This window comes from Rhagoletis pomonella, unplaced genomic scaffold (genome assembly GCF_013731165.1).
Source record: "Rhagoletis pomonella isolate Grant_MI unplaced genomic scaffold, Rhpom_1.0 Rhpom_scaffold_00013, whole genome shotgun sequence".
NCBI lineage: Eukaryota > Metazoa > Arthropoda > Insecta > Diptera > Tephritidae > Rhagoletis > Rhagoletis pomonella.
This window is the reverse complement of record NW_023458567.1, coordinates 24058506-24076897: the sequence shown is the minus strand read 5'-3', so window position 1 is coordinate 24076897 and position 18392 is coordinate 24058506. Positions and strand designations below refer to the sequence as shown.

At 35.3% G+C, this 18392-nt stretch overlaps 1 protein-coding gene across 1 annotated transcript in view; it reads left to right on the top strand.

Moving 5' to 3' along the window:
* LOC118749018 (zinc finger protein 829-like) overlaps window positions 1-9545 on the top strand; it is a 71499-nt gene extending 61954 nt beyond the window's left edge. Inside the window, exon 5 of the mRNA XM_036483814.1 lies at window positions 8449-9545. Coding sequence (XP_036339707.1) covers window positions 8449-9285 — 837 coding nt within the window. The 3' untranslated portion in view covers window positions 9286-9545. The remainder of the gene's footprint in view (window positions 1-8448) is intronic.
* Window positions 9546-18392: the final 8847 nt, after the last annotated feature.

Sequence of the window (18392 nt, the reverse complement as noted above, 5' to 3'; positions counted from 1 at the left end):
GCTTCTCCTCCGATTTGTGCGACCTATTGTTTTACGCCGATTCCGAACGCCGATTGTATTTTTATGAGAAGCTGTTCTTCATGGCAGAAATACACTCAGGAGGTTTGCTATTGCATGCCGAGGGGCAACCGAACTTAAACAGGGCCCTGCGGAACGGTAGCGCGCACTGCTAACCTTCTTTTCCATGTTTGAAGCATTAATACTAATACTAGTGTTGGAATTTATGGAGTTCTTTTGAGGATCGAGTTCTTTGGTGTCGGTACTTTTAAGGATCGGGTACTGAGTAGTTTCTTGAAATATACACATGTTGGTAACACTTCAATGCATAATGTATAAATCTCACAAGCTGACCGCACTTTATTCAAATTAATATATTAGTCCCAAATAACGTCAAATGAATGGCTAACTGTACTGTAAGAAATAAAATTAAAAATTGCTGTATAATTATTACTGAACAATGGAAAAGTTGTTTTGGTCGCCTTAGACGAAAATCGTTAGACTAAAAACTTTTTCATCTTCTCCTTCGTCTCGCGGGACGATTATTTTACGATGGAAAATATTTTCGTGTTCTCATAATAATTATATGGGACTCTAATTTTTTCGTCTCGCGGGACATTTATTTCAAGATGGAAAGTATCTGCGTCTTCCCATAATAACTATGTGAGATTTTTATTTTTTCGGGTCTGGACGTTTATTTCAAGACGGAAATGATTTATGTCCTCTCGTAATAATTATATATGACTTTTATTGAAGTAAAACTTCTTTATTGAGTTCGAAGAGTTCCACGCGCTAAATTTTTACCGCCACTATTGTTCATGTTATCAGATCTGTATCGTTCGTTCGATTTTCAAAAATGAGGTGTAAAATTAAAGGACTGCTTTTACGGGATTTTGGTTTTTTGAAAAGGGTTGACAGATGTTAGAAGATCAATTTCAAATAATCGAGTTCGGAGATATTTGTGTTTAATTTCGTGAAATCGGCTGTACGTGTAACAAGTCTATTAAAAGAGAAAACGTGGGACGTAAATCATTTCCTTCTTAAAATAAACGTCGCCCGAGCCGCGAAATAAGAATTCAATGAGAAGGCGTAAATAATTTCCATCTGAAAATAATCTTCCCGCGAGTAGAAAAAATATATTTCTCATAAATAATTATTATAAAAAGACGGGGGAAAAATATATTAAAACAAGGTGACGTTTTTGATCCTAAATATTGGGATTATTTTGGGTCTCTGTTGAAAATTATTGAGTCTTGAAATCGGGTACAATAATTTCTGAATACCGGTAAACGTAAATAGAACTAAAGGCTCTGTTATGCATACTTGGCATTGCATGCACTGCAATACCATTTTTACGTAGAAATCAAAAACCAACAGACTTTTACGTATGTAATGCTGTGCGTTGGGTAACCGCTTACACGCGAAGCCCATTTAACAGATTCCTTATGTGACATCGCTCAAGCAATGCCAAGTATGCATAATGGAGCCTTAAGTACTTTTAAGTATCTACGTGACGCTTAAAACTGAGTACTTTGAATCGATCCTGAGTACATGTATCAGAGTGATGGTTGGAACAGTGTACTTTTGAATATTGAGTACTTTCGAGTTATTTTAACTTCTGAGTACTTTGGAGTACTCAGTATCGATACTTTCAAAAATTGGGTACCGTCGATCCTTTTGAGAATCGAGCTCTGAGTACTTTTGGTATCTATACCGCCCAACACTATCTATTGCCACGATAAACACATTACAAGGTAAAATAATTCTCTGAATACGTCGGCCATGATTTTTTTTCTAACGTTTGCAAGCATTTGAAGACCATAAAATTTATAATAAAGAAAATTTACTTGTTCACAATAGTTGTTGTTTGAGATTTAAAATGAGAATGTGTGTGTGAGTTTGAGTTTGTAATTTAAAAAATACATACTGTTACTCGCAAAATTGAGCATACGGCTCTGTTTTGCTAATATTCGCAATGTTTTGCATGCTAATTTTGTATTAAAATATAGCTTATATTTTAGCAAACCCCATTTAAATCCTAGAATGAAACTGTGTAAGAAAATTAAGAAAAATCTGCAAAGTTTCAGCAAAATCGCAAACTTTTTAATACGAATTTCCGAAAAAAGTTAGGTATGCAGTTTACAGTCCATTAAATTTAAGTACAATAGTGTGCAAATTTCAAATGGCTAAAAACTCGCGTTGACTTGAGAATTTTTTTGCTGACTGTCCTATGCATTTTTTTCATATGAAAAATTCTGAAAATACTTTCTATGGAAAAAATTGTTTGATAAAAAATTAACAAAAAAATTTTTTGCATGTAAAACATTGCGAATATTGAAAAAAAAATCCATACACTCAATTTTGGGAGTAACAGTAAGTACATAGTTTTCTTGTAAGCGATAGACTGGCGCTCAATGGTTTTATATTGTAATATTTTCATAATGATTAATGGCGCGCTATCATTCCGCAGGCCTGGGCTCGAGCGCAGTTTCCGATCAACATCAAAAAATATAAATAAAACACAAGATTTTTCTAATAGCGGTCGCCCCTCGGTCCAACATTACAATACAATGGCCACATTGTGTGTCGTGTAGCACAAGCTAGGTGGACAAAGGTATTTACGGATCATTTTGGGGTATATTTAAGATGTTCATCACTGATATGCTAACCGTTTTTTCAAATTATTTTTTTTGTGCGTATTATTGCGAATTTGCACATTTTCCGCCATCATGGGAAACATTTCTTTATGCAAATGGGTACGGAAGTTTTGACCTCGCCCAAATGGGAAAAACATATTAGGTTCATTCCTTATCTTTTTGGACTAAAATCTGAAAAGTGTGAAAATACCAGAGCGTAAGAAAAATGCGCTCACTAAAAGAGAATAATAGGAAAACAGTAAAGGGACGCAAAAAAACCAAATTTTTAGTCCAAAGAATGGCAACAACAAAACTAATGTCAAATAAGAATGGAAATCTATGTACATACAAAACTCATTCACACAAGCACAAGCACAAGCACAATAAACACTATCAATTATTTTTTGCCTCCTTCCAATTTCAATTCATTTTTTTTCACTTTTTACTTCAATTAAATTCAGTTGAGTTTGACACTTCAAGATTTTGCCAGCAAAAATTCTTCTGACTACTTCGGACTGAAGAGAGTCACTCTCACTGAGTGTTGCTCTCTCATTTTTACTGTCCTTTTCGAGTTAAGGAACGCTTTTCGGACTAAAAGCGCAGTAAAAGCGCAGTTACCCACGGACGTAAAAACGGAAAACGTGTCAGATGACACGATCTATCTTATGGGATCTGCGTGTTAACAAAAACTCACCACCGCATGACCGTGACGTAGACGTTGCTTCTCTCTCTATCAACAGCATAGTTGATATCTTTCTACGTACTTCTACGCTACGTTACGTACTCGTTCGTGGGTAACCGCGCTCTTAGTCAACGACGTAGCGTAAACGTAGGTTGACGTACGTAGCAGCATTTCAAATTTACTGTTGATAGAGAGAGAGAGAATCAACGGCAACGTCACCGCCATGCGGTGGTGAGTTTTCGTTAACACGCGAATCCCATAAGGTAGATCGTTTCTGCGTCAACCTACGTCTACGTTACGTCGTTGACTGTTTGAGCTTTAAATCTGACTACTTCCGACTTTTTCTGACTATTTCTGGGAGATAAGGAACGCAATTATTGTGGTATACTTTTGTTTACGCCTACTGCGTAAAAATTTGATTCTTTAAGAAACAGACAAGTATTTTAGTTAATTTGTAGTAATTTTGTTGTAAATCGAACAGTTGTCATCATATAATGCTGGGTGCACCTTGGTTTATAGTTACTAGTCTTGCCTTTAATTTGGTAAAAGCCCCGCAACTATAGAAAAATATTTCTAAAAACTATGACAAACAATTTCGATGCATCTCAATTTGTGTTCAACAAAAATTTTCCCCTGTAACTTCTTTCCGCACTCATATAAGTATATTTTTAAGTTATTAATACATATGTAAAAAAAATCTTTAAAAACTAGCGATTTTCGACGAGTTTTTTTAACCCCTGTTTCTTCATATTCTAATTGAGTAATTTTAGTAACAGCGTGCAGCCAAATTTTGGCTTAAGAAAGCTATACACTTCCATAACGTTTACCGACTTTTAGCCATTTAATATAGTGACTCATGACACTCATATATCAGTTAGTTTGTAATATGTTTTTATGTACCTAATAAGTATAAGGTCTGATGTACTATAAAACTCATTCATGCTTTTTAATATATGTATAATAAAAATAAGGGGTTTATAAGAATAATTCTGTTTACTATTTCCGCGAACTATTAGAACAGTCTGCTTTTATCTCTGGCTACAAAGAGGGATGAGTTTACTGTGTATTTCTGTCTGAGCAGTCTGCGCATGGGCCCGCTTGTATTTTTATAAACACAGGTAATGCTGCTAAGATATATTAAATATCTAGCCCGCTGACATGTTACTTTCGGTCTTTTAAAGGTGTAAAATAATTAACAAAATATATACATACATTTGTTCAAACCCATTTCGCAATATCAGAAATAGTCCATAGTTTATTTTTGTTGAGTAGGTGTAATTAATACCACTAGTAATAAGATCCATTATTAAAAATTGACACAAAATCACACTCTTCCACAATGAGAGGTTTTTCAAAAAGTATAGAAAATCAACTAAAAAAAAAAAAAGTGCATCGATAACTTAAAGTTATGATTCACAATGGCTAGAGGCGTCGCACTATAGGCAAAACACAATTTTTTTTTCAAAATCGTACATCTTCGCTTAGAAAAGAGATAATGGAATGAAAATTTTTTTATCGTGAAGATAAATGATCATATAATATAGTAAAACTATAGAGAAATTACAACAACAATAACTTAACCCTCAAAATACCGTTCAAAATGTAATTTTTTTTAATTTTGGATTTTGGCTCCCATTCCACTAGAAAACACTATATTTAATACACCATTAGCACTTTTTCTGAAAGATTTCTCTTCATTTTATCTTAAGACTCGATTCTTGGGACATTGGATGCTGTACCCGAGTGGCCAGATTGGAAAAAGAAAAGCTACCTTTAAACTCTAATAACTCGTAAACTATCAGCTTTCACAAAAAAATTTATATAACAAAAATGGTTATACTGGTCGATATCTTTACGAAAGTGCAGCATTTAACCCTTTAATGCAGAGTCTGTCATATATGAACGCTTTTTAACCATCTCAAGGCAGAGGCAAAATGGTCCAGCTTTGTTTTGTAGAAGTTTCGTTAGTATACACTTCAGTTTTTACACATTGAATATATCTGCATATTTATATATTTACGCGTATCTATTTACATTTATTTATGTACAAGTCTACAAAATCTTATTACTTATAAAGCGATTTTTAATCTTCGTTGCTTAACGCACATTTTTTCAATTACTTCTTGGGTTGTAATCGGCACATCATTATTATGATATTAATTTTCTTTGGTTTTAGAGAAAAAGGATGTTTTTAAATGATGTATTTTAGAACGAATTTCCGTCATCCCTTGTCAAATTTGGTTTGGGGACAAACCGGTTTCGGCGTTGTGCCATCTTCAGTGTCAGGAGATGTTGTTAAACTTATATAGAAGCGAACCAGCTACGCAACAGAAATTGAAACAAGGAATATAACCAGGAATAATAAGACAAAAATTTGTTGTACATATTAATCGTAACAAAAATGTTTGCAGAAAACATTGCAAGCATATTTCACATTGTGTAGAATTTACCCTCACCACTGTTGATGATGACGCATAAAACTTTAAAAAATAAATGCTTATAATATGTTTCAGTATAAACAATGTTTTATTTGAATGATTTTTCGACATAAATAAGAAAAAATGCAGTCAGACTTTGAGATACACCTTGCGGCTAAATTGCCGCGGAGCGCCCTCTCGTGTAACTTTCAAAGCGCGCCCTCCGAAGGGTTAAATAATTTTTCAACTACGCAAAAACTGTGAAAGACTAAGAATTCGCTAAAAAGAGTATCTAACTCTATGTCTTGTATGCAAAACTCTTTTACAAAGTCAGTAAATTGAGAAAAAGGAGTTGTAAGTTATAGGCAAAAGCCATTCGAACATGGAAATTTATTGTTATTAAACTGTAAGTTATTTTCGAGATAACTAACAACACTCGACAAAAATTTAAGCCTTCTTTTTAAATAATTTATGCTCCATCATATTATCACAACTGGTACGTAACGACCCATAAAACGATTGATTTTTTGTTGTATTTATTTCTTGGGCATATCAAACATTATCTAAAACCTGTCAACTATAATTAAATTATTTTCTTCTTATTTTTTACAGTACAGTTTAAGGAAGTTCCAACGTTATGTAAAAACCTTAAGAAAATACTTCAGTACAAATCAGTACAAATTTTGACAAATCAGGACATTAGCGTACTGATTGAAGAAATGAATAAAATCAGTACAAGAGTTGAAAAATCAGTACTGTACTGATAAAATCAGTACGTCTGGCAACCGTACCTACAGGTATTTTTCCCGGTTCCCTTTTTTCTGGCGACAGTATTTACTCTTATAAAGCGAATAACTGTTCTTCGGACGGTCGCGTAACCGCATTTTGCTTATTTTGCTATAGATTTGTATGTAGCTGCTTTATTACTCAAATAAATTTTCATTATGTTTTCTCGCACCTTCTCGTGTGGCGACGACATATTCCATCGGTGCACTGAACAAAACGAAAACTGTTAGTGAATAAAATTTACACCACAGCATATTCAATTATAAAAAAGCTAAGCCTACTAGTCAGTATACCATACAAAATATTTGAGCTGGAAATTTTTCAATTTTAAGTGTAACACGTCTTATGTGAAGTGTTGAAAAATGTTTTCACTTCACGTTTTCATAGAACAGGAATTGGCCCCCTGTTCACTTACCGCCGACTGCTTTACCGTCGTCAGCTGTAATTCTGGGTAGAGCTTTAACTGTTTTTATCATGCCTGTTATCATGATACAATTATTAACAGATATTTTCTTCCCAGAGTGTTTTGCTTCACATCACACCAAAAAAAAACTATTGAAAAAGTTTCCTCACTTTTGAATTTCTTTACTAAACAAATGTTAATTTTTCATTTTCGGAATGTAATTAGTCCTCTGCAAGAAGGTTGCTTTAAAATAATACATAAGTATGTGTGTGGTGTTTTTCCCTTACCGTAAACCTTTTAGTGGGGGCAACAATAGTAATAATAATAGATAGGCGTTTACACATATGTTAGTATTTGAGCGAACTTCTCCCATTTGTGGCGTGCGCCCTTGGTGTTGTCAGACGAAACGAAGAGACCTACAGTTTTACGCTGACTCAAAAGTTATTTTTTATGAGAAGCTGTTTTTCAAGGCAGCAATACACGCGGAGGTTTGTCATTGCCTGCCGAAGGGCGAACGCTGTTAAGAAAAAAGTTTTTTTTCTATATTTTTTTACGACGTTGCTTTGACCAGGGCTTGAACCCAGGCCCTGCGCAGTGGCAGCTCACACTGCTAACACTAAACCAGATCGGCCGCAGCTGGGGTAAAAATAATGTTTTATAAATAAGGCAGATCGGAATATGCGCGTTCTTCACTAATTAAAACAAAATTGTAACTAAATTCCTATTTCTCAATAATAGGACGTTCTCAGCAAACATAGTCTCTAACGTTAAAGAAATATTTTGATTTTACGTTGCTTTATAACAGCTATTGCCCAACGTTTATTTTTACGTTCCTTTACAACAGTTGTTGCCCAACGTTTATATTTTACGTTGCTTGAAAACAGTTATTTTCCAACGTTTATTTTTTACGTTGTCTGATAAACGTTGTAAGATAACAACAATGACGAAAATGGAGGTAGAGAAGAAGATAAAGATGAGGAAAATAAAAGTGGAGGAGTTAAATAACTGTTATCAGACAACGTAAAAATAAACGTTGGGTAATAACTGTTATCAAGCAACTTAAAAAGAAACGTTGGGAAATAACTGTTATCAAGCATCGTAAAAAATAAACGTTGGGAAATGGCTCTTATTGGCGACGGAAAACATATTTCTCCTGCATAACAGTTATCAGGCAACTTCAAAAGTAAACTTTGGGTTATAACTCTTGTCGGCGAAATAAAAAATATTTCTCATCTAATAACTGTTATGCAACAACGTTTTTCCGATAAAACTTATAACTGCTATGTCCCTGATCTAAACTCATTCTCGATATTTAGAACTAAGCCCCCTTTTTGTAGACAATGCTATAATTCTCGACAGTTTCTCTAATTTTCTTCTAACCTTCTACCTTAGAGAAACACATTCGAATTCGAATTGTTTTCGAATCGTTTTCTAATCTAAATGCTTGTTGGGTTGTTATTATTTTGTGTTAACCTTCGCTGATGCTTCTTTTAATAGGAATTTAATAGCTGCTACTTTTATTTTCAGATAAGACCTGAGCTCATTTCAAAGAATAATCGCACTAAACCGACGACATTGACTAAACAATTCGCACCACCAGAACGAGCAATGCATAGAAAATACGTAGTTCCGGAGAGTCTTATAAACGATGTACAGTGCGTGATATTAGCTAATATTTACAAGGAACAACCCAGTCTTTGGGATGAAACAGACATAACATATAGATTCAGTAATAGACGCCGAGAGGCTATAGTAAATGTGCATAAAGAATTTAATAGACAAACGGGATTACATCTTACACAATATGATGTGGGATGCGAAATTGCGCGAATTCGAAAGATATGCTCATATGAAAAAAAGCAAAAAATAATATGCAAACGACAAAATAAAACTTTTAAACCAGAATGCGAGTTTTACGAGCATATTGCATATCTCGAGGCCGATGTTAACCCTTTTGAATGCTCAATATGTGGAAAAATAAGTACTGGATCTGGTCAGCATAAAGTTCATTTGGCATCCCATGATGGCTCGCTACCATTCAAGTGCCATGTTTGCGGTCATGGTTTTAAGCTGGCTACCAATTTGTCAGTACATTTACGGCGTCATGCACAGGACTACTTGTACAAATGTGAGGTTTGTGGTAAGCCCTGCGCAACGACAACAGAAATAAAAATCCATATGCGTTCACACACCGGTGAAAAGCCATATGTTTGTGATGTGTGTGGTAAAAACTTCCAAACCTCATCGAAGATTAGCACGCATATGAGACGCCATGAGAACAGGCCTAGCCACAAGTGTGAAATATGCAGTAAAACATTTTTTTGGCAGAGGTTTATACAAGGAGCACATGAGCGTTCACAGTAACGTGCGAGACAAAATTTGTAATATTTGCAACAAAGGTTTTACTACTACTAAACATCTACGCCAGCATAAACAAATCCACGCCGAAATTAAGAAATATGTATGCAAGATTTGCGATAAACGGTTTGCACAGTATGCTGGACTTAGTGGGCATATGAAGTCGCATGGCACAACCCTAGTTGCGCCAAGCAGTAAGATTGACGAGTGAAACTGTATTTAGCACAATAGCTACATAATAAAAACTACACAATAAGAAAGAATATTCATACGTATGCATGTAGGTTAACCTATGTGAGACATTCTTTTTCATATCGGACACCAAATTTGGTGTCACACTTTCGATTGGCTTCAAACTTGTTGTATGGATTCTATACATGAAATAAGCTCACACGTATTCGAGGACATTTTTTCATATTTTTTTCTTCGGAGATATGATCTGTCAAAGTTTGCATTTTTTCGTGATTCTGACTAATCATGTACTTCTTCAAATCGTTATATCTTGGGTTCTGCTCATCGTAGAAACTTCATCTTAACGTCGTTTTAAAGCTAAAAAAATGGGCTTAACATTTCTATATATAAGATGGTCAAGATTGTCCTAAAGCTAACTTACGTATTAACAGCTGAACCTTTTGAAATTGATTTGCATAGTGAATACCAGTAAATTAGGGATTCAAAATTATACCATCGTAATCCTTGTTTAATTCTCTATAAAAAACGTGGTTCAGAAAAATTGGGGTTTTTCAAGAACTGTTTTTAAAATATTTTTCTTTATGATAAGATGGTTTATTTTGTGAGAATTAAAATTTTTTTTTGTAATTTATTTTCGAAAAATTATGATGAGATATATTTAGTAAGGTGTTAAACATCGAGTTTTTGCAAACAGTAAAATTTTATTGCGGTATTCGATAGAATACCTATCCAGAAATAATATTTGTACGGCAAGATTTTTCTGTAAGGCGACAAACCCCTAGAAATGGGCGTGGCAGGACTAAAGTTAGCAAAACGCGGATTTTATTGCGGATTTCGGCAGAATTTCGCTTCGTTTACAACATTTGTTCCACAACTTTTTCAATCCAAGAATATTCTAGAAATAGGCGTGGCTATATGAAAACCAAAGGTCATTTAGAATTTATTGTGGATTTCGCCAGAATATCTATATGCATTGAAAAAGTTGTGGAACAACTATTGTTAACGAAGCAATATTCTGCCGAAATCCCCAATAAAATCTGCGTTTTGCTAATTTTAGTCCTGCAATCGCCACGCCCATTTCTAGGGGTTTGTCGCCTTAAAGAATTTAAAAAATAGTTCTTTAAAAACCCAGATTTTTTTAACCACGTTTTTTATAGAGAATTAAACAAGGATTACGATGGTATAACTTTGAATCCCTAATTTACTGGTCTTCACTATGTAAATCAACCTCAAAAAGTTCAGCTGTTAATAGCTAAGTTAGCTTTAGGACAATCGACGTTAGCTTTAAAACGACGTTAAGATGAAGTCTCTACGATGAGCAGAACCCGAGATACAACGATTTGAAGAAGTACATGATTAGTCAGAATCACGAAAAAATGCAAACTTTGACAGATCATATCTCCGAAGAAAAAAGATAAAAAAAAATTCCTCGAATACGTGTTAGCTTATTTGTTAGCTTATTTCATAAAAAAAATTTAAGCGAATCGGAGCCATGACATAATTTTTTTTTTACGAAATCCGTCCGACTTAAAAAAGAATGGCTCATGTATGCATTTTAGTTTATATAATTTCATTGAAGCTCTTATTTACAAAATAAATGAATTTAGGTACCCTTTGATATTTTTTGCTCTAACTATATATGTACATATGTAGGTACATTAGGGTGCTTTTGACATAGAATACGTCTTACGTTTCGATATGGAGGCTATGCTGACATGTTGTAGTTGTAATTTTTAGAGCTTCACGAAAACGCTTATTGCTCAAGAACTAACGAAGCGATTTCAAAGAAGAGTGTGGCGTTTCAAAGATAAACAGACAGATAAAAGACCTAACGACAGATTCACTTTTGTAAGTAACCAATTCGGTTGTAAAAATAACGGTAAACATTGGCTTATTTTGGGGTAATTTTAAGCCTTTGAAGTGCTCCAGCAGCTTATGATTTGCAGATATAACTTTCATTTTTGGAATATAAAGTCTTTGGAGCAATAGAAATATCGTGTACAGATTTTATATAAATTTAACCAATATTGAGCATTTTAAGACAAAAAATTGTTGAAAAAATTAGCAATTTTTTTTATTACCAAAATGCTCGAAAACCGCTCGAATGATTTTGTTTTTGTTTTCTTTAATAAAAAATTCAAGAGTTTTCCTTTCGTTTGGTATACGGGAAGTATTGATTGATATCTTCTATGTTTATTTGATTCAAATATATGGGCATAAATGATTTCCCATACAAAATCACTTCGTCATCGTTTTACAAACACGTGCATGCGTTGGAAGTGAGGGAAGGAGACAAAAAGTATGTATGTTTGCGTAAGTACATATTTCGGCTTTTGATAAACAGGTGGCGCAATATTTATAACCTAATCGCGCGTTTGTGCATATGTAAATACATACATACGTACATATGTTGATTGCAGTTAATGTGGATCTGTTTCTATTTTTTAGTAATCTATGTATGTCTATACCAGAGACTGGCTTGCGTTGAACGCCAACTATTGCAAATTCAATCAATACTGCTTTGTATACTGAGCAGCGGCGTTGGCTTAGTAGTATCGATCATGATGCAATAATGCAAGGTGGTATCAGTTGTGACAGCTCGATTTGACACTGCCTTAGCTCAGTAGAATAAGAAGAAAAACGGGAAGAAATGAATCCCCATTTGGGGGAAAATATAAGATTTCATATTTTCTTCTAAACAAAATTAGCTTTTTTATAGTATATTCGCAATGAAATGAAATAAAATAAGATATAATACCTTTTTGAGGAAACAAAATGTGTATACAGAGAAAATAAAAATGCAACTATATATAATTGTTAAAGAAGTAACACTGTTTCAGCTAAGGCAGTCAATATGGCGGAATTAGAGCGAGAAGTTGCCAACCGATAACAACTTCTATTATTGCATAATGAGTATCGATACCTAAACGAAATTAGAGGATGACTGAACCCCAGCGCATAGCGTGCTGTCTTGCAAATACAGCCACCACAAGTGAACGATACTTATAACGCTACGTGCACACTGCAACCGGCATGGGCCGATATCGGCTATATGCGGGCGACATGAATAAACACTTGTGATATGAGCGCTCTCACACATAAACTGATAACCGAACCGACATCGGCCGGTGACGTCCGTCAGTGACGATAAATTCAAACATGTTTGTTTTTCTCGTCCGATGTCAGGTGAAAAGTAAAAAAAAGGGACTGCGAAAAATTAACTTATTGGGTGCAAAACAACAAAATTACATATGTTTCAAAATATTTCAAAATTGTAATGAAATCTAGATTTGTGTGTACAAATACGGTCGGCAAATAATCTGGTTAAGTGTGCGCATCAATTCGGATGGTCAAATTGTTCGGCCGAAATCGGTCGGCCTATCGGATGCAATATGCGCCCAGCTTTACAGCTCATGCTGTCATGATATTGACTTCGGCAAAACAGTATTCCGAATGCTCGCTCACGAAGCTAGCAAACGCGGAATTTTAACGGTTGCCGAAAGCATGAGAGCTCATTGGGACGGTTGGCAAAGCAAGACGCCGCAGTTCATTTGTTGCAGAAGTCGTTTGACTTGTTGTAAAAAAATATTTTGATCATGTGTTATATGGAAGAAAATGCGCAACACCCTCCACAAAAAAAAAAACTAAAAAATCAACGGTAATTTTTAGTGACTTGAAACTTGCACTTTATTATACTAAAATTGAATGGGCTACAAAACTGCATACCCGAAAATTTTCTAAATATTCTAATTAAAAATTTTGAAATTTTGATGACAATTTTTTGAAGTTTGATTAATTTTTTTGCAATTTGTGCAAGCTTTGCAACTTTTGTTATTGTGGTTTCTGAAATAGATTGAAATATATTTTAAATGAAAATTATTAAAAATAAATAAATAAACATAATTTGCAAGCAATATCGTTTTGAATTTCGTTGCTAATTAGTTGCACGCATCTGTATGTATGTACATACATATATGTATGAACACATGTATGCATAATACGCGAAAACTTTTTGAAGTGAAACAACATTTAGAAAAAGACCAATCCAAGAATAAAAGTAAAGGTAAGTGCGTACATAGATAAAGAAAAGGATAAAGGCAAAGGTAAAAATAAAAAACAAAAACAAAGTTGCGTAAAGATAAAGGCAAAAATGAAGCCAAAGGTAAATTTAAACACTTTACTTACTTATATATGTAAGTGCAAAGGTGAAGGGGAATATGTACATATATGAAGAATATGATAAACATAAAAATAAAAAAATATAAATATAAAGAAAAAGAAAAAGATAAGGATGAGGATACTGAGAAAAGTATGAGATGAAGATAGAGGAAGAAAGATTAAAATAAAGGTAGGTTTAGAGAAAAGGATATAGATAGAGGCACAGATACTCAATCTGGGAACTATTTCGGGATTTTAGAGATTTTAGGGATTCTCGGCTCTTATCGATATAATAATCGATATTTTGTTGGTTTTGTGATCGATATTTTTATCGATTTTGTTATCGAAATTTTTATCGATATTGTTATTGATTTTGCTATCGATATTTTCGGAACTTATCGATATTTTCGGAACTTACCGATATTTTTATCGATTTTGTTATCGATATTTTTATTGATTTTGTTATCAACTTTGTTATCGATTTTATTATCGATTATTTACCGATTTTGTTATCGATATTTTTATCGATTTTGTTATCGATAGTTTTATCGGTTTTGGTATCGATATTTTTAGCGATTTTTTCATCGATATTTTTTCCAGTTTTGTTATCGATTATTAGCGATTTTGTTATCTATATTTTTATAGATTTTGTAGTCGATATTTTTATCGGTTTTGTTATCGATATTTTTATTGATTGTTAACGATTTTGCTCTTTATATTATTATCGCTTTTTACCGATATTTTTATCGATTTTGTTATCGATATTGTTACTGATTTTGCTATCGATATTTTCGGAACGTATCGATATTTTTATAGATTTTGTTATCGGTTGTTTTATCGATATTGTTATCGATTTTGCCAGCGATATTATTATCGATTTTGCTATCGATTATGTTGTCGATTTTGTTATCGATATATTTATAGTTTTTTTGTCGATATTTTTATCGATTTTGTCATCAATATTTTTTTATTTTTAATAAATTTAGCGGCTGTTTCTCCGATAGAGCCTGCAGAAGATTTCGTCTACATTTTGACGTTTTTTTAGCTCAATGACGATTTGACGATTTTTCTCCCGTAATGACGATTTTTATTTTAGTTTTTCCACTAAATTACATATGTATGTATGTAAAAAATTTGTTACAGGAAAACGTAATCCAAAATACAACCATGCATTTATCTAGTATTATTCTACAACCGTGCTTTTAGTTATATTAAATTTGTTATAGAATTGTAACCAAATAGTTATTTTGTACTACTCACGCTGATTTGAAAGAGACAGAAAAGTAGGAGAGGGAATTTGTCCAGTCAATATTATCTATCAGTTAGTAAATGCTTATGTTTCACTAAGGGTCTTCACATCAATTGTGGTAGTTTTGGTAAATTTCTGGTTGACACTCGGTAATTGTATCAACTTTGAACGTCGTTTTCAGTTTTCTTTTGTTAGTCTGGAAAACTTTGTTTATCAACAGCGGATTCGTAGCTTTTTTCCTAAAAAAAATAAATTGTAACAGAAAATTTAATGAATTTTACTTATTCATATGCGTAATGCCTTTCGGCAGCGGACGGATTTAAAATTGAATAAATATCGAACAGCTGATTGCAGTTTACCAACTACCAAAAAAATTATCAAGCTTCCTTCACGATAATTCGGTATCCGGTACACCGATAATAAAATAATTTTACACAAACAAAACACATGGGGAAAAATTACCCCTAATTTAAAACTGGATCAAGATCTTCAAAAACTTAAAACCAATGGAGTTCAACTATTGAAAAGCAGTTGTGTTTTAAATTGTCGTTAACGATTGCAAATCCACTTTTATTAACCCATATGCAGTGTAGGTTCCATTTGGTTTGGTAATGTGTGGTCATATTTATTGGGCCGTATGCATAAAACCTAAGCAGATGCTCTTTCTTAAAATTTCAGATCTTTTACTGAATTTGTACAAATAAATTTAAGTAAAAGGTATGCAATTTTAAGAAAAGAATTGCTTAGTTTTTATGCATACAACTCATTGTATGTAATTCCTTTGTATATTTTATTTTGTTAAAAAAAAAAGGATTACGATTTTTTGGCCGAAATGCTATTTTTTTAGGGTAAAGTGACGATTATCCAGCGAAAGCTTTCGGCAACGCAGCTCTTCGTTGCCTTGACAACGCAACATCACACAGCAACATTTAGCTGTACAACCACGCAACACTAAGCACACAGCCTATTAAAGGAGTATAACGGCCAGAAACCAGTCAGTCAGCCCAAGACTGTGGTCGTGAACAGGCGGCTTTTGGCAAGCAGCGATTTTATCTGCGCCGGCTTGAACCGTCGGGCTGTTCGTCACCATTCCCAGTGGCAGCGCCACACGCTGTCACCACAACCCCTCTTGAAACCGCGTAAGGGCGACACCCGCCGTCAGCAGCGCCCCAAAGCGCGCTACTCACCGCCGTCGGCAGAGCGACATCAACAGCGTCTCCAAGAGCGCTACTCACCGCCGTCAGCAAAGCGCCACTCACCGGCGCGGCCAGAGCGTTAAGGTGATGTCAGATAAAACTTTTGCTTCGCGTTGCGTGACAGATAAGATGTAATGTATGAAAATGCACAAAGCATGTCTCATAGAAAGATGGCCAACTCCTATCTTTTTGCGCGCGTTGACAATCAGCCGGTTTAATATTTATTTTGATTTGTCCAAATTAAGGTTTTCATGCAGAAACATAAAAATTAATTATATTGCTGATATTTTTAAAGCTAAATAAATAAAATCCACAGCAATTTTGACGAGTAAAAAAGCAGTACAAAATTGTTTCCTTGGCAGCGAGGCTGCCTCGGAAAACGAGGATGAGCAGAGGGCACCAATACCCCCGGATGAACGTGAGGAGAGTACGACTACTTTTGTGGAAAACACGACACAGAGCCAGTTGGCGGTACCACTACACCAGCACCAGCCATCAACGCACCAGCACCAGCCACCAATGCACCAGCACCCGCCGCCAACAACCGTCGGGCCGAACGTAGGTACAGCGAACCCTGAAAACCAGGCGCCGACCCACACGTTGCAAAATACGACGGTGGACGAGACTCGGTAGCTTTTATGGAGCGATTGGTGGAGTTGGCTGAAGTGTATGCAACATCAACGAACACTGGAAAAAGTGGACGACCTTCAAGCGCGACTTCTTACGTTTTTTTCTGCCAGTTTGGTACTTCGAACGCCTCGAGGACGACATACGGCAGAGAAGGCAGCACCCACGGGAGAAGTATAAGGATTATGTGATCGCGGTACAAAATCTGATGCGGCATGCAGGGTACAAAAGAATTTTCTACAACAGCTACCCCGGTAGAAGGTGGCCAAGAGAAAACACCGAAGGAGGGGCAGACCCAGGAGCGAGAGGATTAACAGGGTCGACCATGAAGACCCCAGTGGAAACGTCGAAGAGCACACCTCCGCGGGGTATATCCACCACAAAGTAATAACAACGGAGCCACGATGCAAGTGGTGGCATAAATGCGTGGAGGAAGTCTTGATTCATCGGGGTGTTTGTCACCTTTCCCAGTGGCAGCGTCACAAGCTACACACGCTCTCACCACAGCCCCTCGTGAAACCGCGTACGGGCGACACCAGCTCACCCGCCGTGAGCAGAGCGACGTCAGCAGCGCCCCAAGCGCGTCACCTGCGACGTCACCAGAGCGCTTCTCACCGACGTTGTTAGAGCGCCAATCACCGGCGCGACACCGATATTATCAAGAGCGCTGCATACCCACGCGATTAGAGAACGATAGCAGCGCGCCACCCATCGGCGTCGGCAGAGCGCTGCCCACCACGCTGCAAGCCACGGAACACGGAGCCGTTACACAATCGCAGGAAGCGACGTTACTGAAATTTACTATAGTGATCTTTTTTTTGTTATATGTTTATAGGCTATAAGTTAGCCAATAAAGTACGATTTACCAGAGCCCCAAAACCTACAAATTTATTGTAACGAACCCTAGACACGGAGAGGATACCGCAGGATTTGATTAATAACGAAATAATTATATGAAATGCCATTAACAAAAAAAAAGATAAAAAACAAAATTTAATAAAATAAAATAAAATATTCTTTATGTTAAAATATAAAATAAAAAAAAAGTTGTTTGGAATCGCTCGGAGTTGGGTACCGAAGCTGGATGCTATTGCGTTTACTACTTCAACAACAAAACAAAATTTAGACCTTTATTTTACCATTTTAAAACCGCGTTCTCCTCATTTTAAAGGTTAATTTCTGTTTTTGCCATAAAATGCATTTTAAGTAGAATACGAAAGAGTTAAATCGTGATTACAATAAAACACAATTTTAATCGTTAAAACCTTTTTCTAACTTCTCTATGACTACGGGCCCATATATCTGTCCCCCGTATAAGATATTGCAACTTCATTCTCTACATATCTCTCCAAAAATCACTCATTTACAGGATTTTTGAGGAATTTGGAGTACGGGATCATTTTTCTCGTAGCTTCCTGCAAGTTCATATAAAAACCTGTAAGTTCATGGAGTACTGGATTAGAGCTAATATTGAATGTGCCGCAAGCACCCACGATCCATCAGTATTTCGAATACCATGAATTGGGCTCTTGATCTATATATTACATCATATATTGAACGTGTGATCGGCGCGTTATGATGGTATAAATTTGGAGTTCGCGTAGTTGCATCGATTAAATAATCCCATTCTAATAAGATGTGTATTGTGGCGAATACTGCGGCAACGCGAAGCGAACTACGAGAAATAGGCA